General features: G+C 44.2%; 1 protein-coding gene across 1 annotated transcript; it reads left to right on the forward strand.

Moving 5' to 3' along the window:
- The first annotated feature begins 618 nt into the window (after window positions 1-618).
- On the forward strand, window positions 619-2,410 carry LOC108520088 (endogenous retrovirus group FC1 Env polyprotein-like). Its single transcript, XM_017859362.1, has 2 exons — window positions 619-758; window positions 1,093-2,410. Exon 2 carries the CDS (start codon window positions 1,098-1,100, stop codon window positions 2,289-2,291), a length of 1,194 nt encoding a protein of 397 aa, XP_017714851.1. The 5' UTR covers window positions 619-758; window positions 1,093-1,097; the 3' UTR covers window positions 2,292-2,410.
- Window positions 2,411-4,420: the final 2,010 nt, after the last annotated feature.

Raw genomic sequence — 4,420 nt, forward strand, 5'->3', positions numbered from 1 at the left:
CGACCCCAAAGCTCAGGTCAGGTAGAAAGAATGAATAGAACATTAAAAGAGACCCTAACTAAATTGACCATGGAGACTGGCGCTAACTGGGTAGTCCTCCTCCCCTACGCTCTGTTCCGGGCACGTAACTCTCCTTATAAACTAGGACTTACCCCTTATGAAATAATGTATGGCAAACCACCCCCTATCCTCCCTAACCTTAAAGACAATCTCCTCAAAGCTGACACAGATAATGGTCTTGAACTTTTGTTCTCCTTACAAGCCCTACAGAGAGTTCATGAGGAAGTCTGGCCCAAGCTAAAAGAACTATATGAAGCTGGGCCTCCACCCATTCCACATCAATACAAACCGGGAGACTGGGTCCTCGTCAAGCGCCACCGACAAGAAACCCTAGAACCCCGGTGGAAAGGACCATTCCAGGTGATCCTGACTACGCCTACGGCCCTCAAAGTGGAAGGCATCGCCGCCTGGATTCATCACACCCACGCCAAGCCTATAGACCCGCTCTCGGACCTTGTTACATCCTCGACGGGAGAGGCAGCAACCTGGACAGTTGACCGGACCAAAGAAAACCCTCTAAAACTTGTTCTACGCCGTCAGCAACCTAAACTGTAACTATGACACCTACCTCCTTTATAACTCTTCTACTCTTATGGATCCCTTGTGGGGAGACCCAGGCGAACCCGGCAACATCCCCTTTCGCTTGGCGTTTCTTCCTGACTGAGAACTGGACCAATTATGCTCAGACAGAACAAAAGGGCTATGTATTAGGCACTGCTGACTGTCCCCCTGGGGGTTGTAGCACTCCCATCCATCTAAATTTCACTGATTTTAAACACCAGCCAGGAAAAGCAGCACCCGCAATTTGTTTCCTCTTTGACCAAACACTCTCTTATTGTAATAACTCATGGGTAGAACAAAGTGTCGGCTGTCCATATAGGTCCTGCAAAATCCACACCGTTAAAATCCTAAAAACTTCTGAGTCCCTATCCAGTCAAACGTGGCAGTCACACAATTTCTTTAAAACCACATCAGGCTACACCTGGGTTATCTGGGACCCCTGGGACTCCCGCTGGACTTCCCAGCAAAAAGGGGCTATGTACTTGACTTCAGGAACTACCTGGCCTAGTAGCCGTCTCTTTCTCTGGCGTTCCCTTGTTCAGATCCAGACCACCCTACACGCGGCTATACAGAACCAGGAAAGGGAATTAAATGTCCAGCTTTCAACTTTAACTCCTACCCGCCCCTTTTCCTGGTTATCCCTATTAAGAGAAGGGTTAGAAATCGCAAACGCCACTGGCCTAGGCAATCTCTCTGCATGCTTCTTCTGCGCGGCTCTAGGGCGACCGCCGTTAACCGCAGTTCCACTTCCAGGCCCGTCTAACGCTTCTCTCAGCCTAAACCCTAACAATAGCCACATACCACCCCCGATCCCTGACGTCCCCTTGTTCCTAAACCCTGGACAGACACAAGTTTCCTTTTGTTATTCAAATGCCGGCACTACCCTCTGTAATACAACTTCCACTCCCAACTCAACCCTCTTTGCCCCTCCCGGTTCTTTCTTCTGGTGCAATGGGACCCTATATAAGAACCTTTCCACTCAGGCCACTATAACCCTACTGTGTCTCCCTGTCACGCTAGTCCCCCAACTAACCTTGCGCACCCCTGCAGAATTTTCCAGGTGGGACTCCGCCCCTTTCCCTAGACCAAAACGAGCTATATTCCTCCCCCTAGTAGCCGGAGTCTCACTCACCACGTCCTTAGTTGCTGCAGGACTAGCCGGGGGAGCTTTAGGTCACTCCCTTATCAGCACTGCAAAACTCTCTCATCAATTCTCCATAGCTATGGAAGCTTCCGCCGAATCCCTTGCCTCATTACAGAGACAATTGACTTCCCTTGCCCAAGTTACTTTACAAAACCGCCGTGCACTAGACCTGTTAACGGCCGAAAAAGGAGGGACCTGTCTTTTCCTCAGAGAAGATTGTTGTTTCTACATAAATGAATCTGGACTCGTAGAAACGCGAGTTCAACAACTACATAAACTCAGCCTAGAATTGCAGAAACAACAATTCACCTCTGCTGCCAACAGCTGGTGGAATTCCTCCATGTACTCCCTTCTAGTGCCCCTCATAGGACCATTCATAAGTATACTTCTCTTACTCACTATAGGACCATGTATAATAAACAGATTAACAAACTTTGTAAAAGAAAGACTCAACACTGTCCAGCTTATGGTCCTGAGAGCCCAGTACCAACCTGTACTCACCGAGACTTCCGAGTCAGACATATAAGACCCAAGATTGGCTCTCAAGATACTAGAGAGAGGGGGGAATGAGGAGTGGAAAAATACTGAATATCAGAGGTCAGAAAAGTCAGGAAACTCCCCTTAATGCTAAAACAACAAGGTTATCTGGAAAGTCCCTAGCAGGGCAAGCGGCCGTTTGTGGTTTGGTCAAAGGGCGGGAACCAATGAACAACTGACTAATGTTTAACTTTAAATGTCAGCCAATTGTAAACCTACAACTGTAAAAATCCCCAGTGACTCTGTAACTTGCTGTAACTTGTTTGTGTCTGACTATAAAAGACGGCTGAACACCGAGCTCGGGGTCTCTCCCTAGGATCTGATACCTAGCTGGAGGGAACCGAGTTCGAACTCGAAATAAAGCGATCCCTGCCGCTTGGCTTTGTCTCTGGACTCTGGTGGTTGCTTTCGGGTCATCGTGGGTCTGGGCATTACAACACCATCCACAAGCTTGTATTGATATCTCAGTATTTCATCACACTTTATTGCAATTGTCTGTTTACTTATCTTTTCTCTACTAGAATGTGGGCTCCTTGAGGATAGGGATCCAATATATATTGAACAATTAAACTCCAGAATAACGAGTTTGATTTATGTAAGGCATCCAGGAGAACCAATCAAATTGCTTTGGAATCACAAGCTTATATCTTGTTTTATTACATATACATACATTAAAATTCTTTGAAATAAAAGATTGATACATTAATTGTCATATTTTGGTATACTATATTTTTTAATCCTCTGATTCTGTCCATCTGCACTCCATTTCCACTCCTTGAAACTTTTATTTCCTTAGAAAGAAACTTAAAGTCACTTCGAAACTATTATTTTCAGTGAACAGGTAAGTATTTGTTCATAGTCACACATAACTAGTTCTTCATCTTCTCCTGAAAATGTGTCAGAAATTAGGGACTCTGAGGGTTGAAAATGACCTTCACTGGTCTCATTTTTTAGTGTTTCCCAACCTGATAGTTCATCAGAAGGAGTCTGTAAATATATAGATTCTCAAGCCCCATTGTAGAGATACAATGCTATGCAACCTGAGACCAGTATTTCTAAATTTCCCTTGATAAGTCCAAATGAACAACTGATTTTTACAAACCTTCAGCTGGTCTAGCCATCCTGCCAGGGCTTACGTACCCTAGATAACAGTACACTTAGCCTTCTATAGCCATATGTTCCACATCAGTGGATTCAACCAATCACAGATCAAAAATATTTGAGGGCTGGGTATGGTGGCTCATGCCTGTAATCCCAGCACTTTAGGAGGCTGAGGCGGGAGAATAACTTGAGCCCAGGAGTTCAAGACTAGCCTGGGCAACATAGTGAGACCCCATCTCTATTAAAAAATATATTTGAAAAAAATTTTGTCTGTGCTGAACATGTACAGACTTCTTGTCATTATTCCCTAAACAATGCAGTGTAACAATGATTTACATAGCATTTGCATTGTATTAGTTATTATAAGTAATCTAGAGATGATTCAAAGTATACAGGAGGATGCATGTAGGTTATGTATAAATACTACACCATTTTATATCAAAGACTTGAACATCCACAGATTTTGGTACCTACAGGAGGCCCTGGAAGCAATCCTCCACGATACCCGAGGGACAACTATATAGCATATGCAATTCTTCTGAAACCTTAATGTGAAATTTCATTTAGTAAGTCTGAGTGAGGGCCTGATATTCTGCATTTCTGGGAAACTATCCTGTAATAGGATGCTGGTGGTCCTTGGGTCACATTTTGAATAGTAAGGCATTAAAAGCACACAACAGTGGAGTCAGAGAAACCTGGGTTTAAATCCTACTTCCTCCATTTGTCTCATCCTCAGTTTCCCCATTTCTTTTTTTGTTTTGTTTTATAACTTTTAAAAATTTTTTATAAAGACAGGGTCTCCGTATGTTGCCCAGGCTAGTCTCCAATTCCTGGACTCAAGCAATCCTCTCAACTCAGCCTCCCAAAATGCTGGGATTACAGGCAGCAGCCACCATGCCCAGCCGGTTTCCCCATTTCTAAAAGTGATACAATACTCCCTCATTGAGCTGCCCTGGAGACTGTTTTAAAGTATACAAATTGACACACATATATTCTTTTGAAAATTATAGCAATTCA

The sequence above is a fragment of the Rhinopithecus bieti genome, unplaced genomic scaffold (assembly GCF_001698545.2).
Source record: "Rhinopithecus bieti isolate Rb0 unplaced genomic scaffold, ASM169854v2 scaffold_50805, whole genome shotgun sequence".
In the NCBI taxonomy this organism is placed as follows: Eukaryota; Metazoa; Chordata; class Mammalia; order Primates; family Cercopithecidae; genus Rhinopithecus; species Rhinopithecus bieti.

Bases quoted from the DNA above. Each gene is read 5' to 3' on its own strand.
- LOC108520088 (XM_017859362.1), top strand. From the start codon at position 1,098: ATGTACTTGACTTCAGGAACTACCTGGCCTAGTAGCCGTCTCTTTCTC.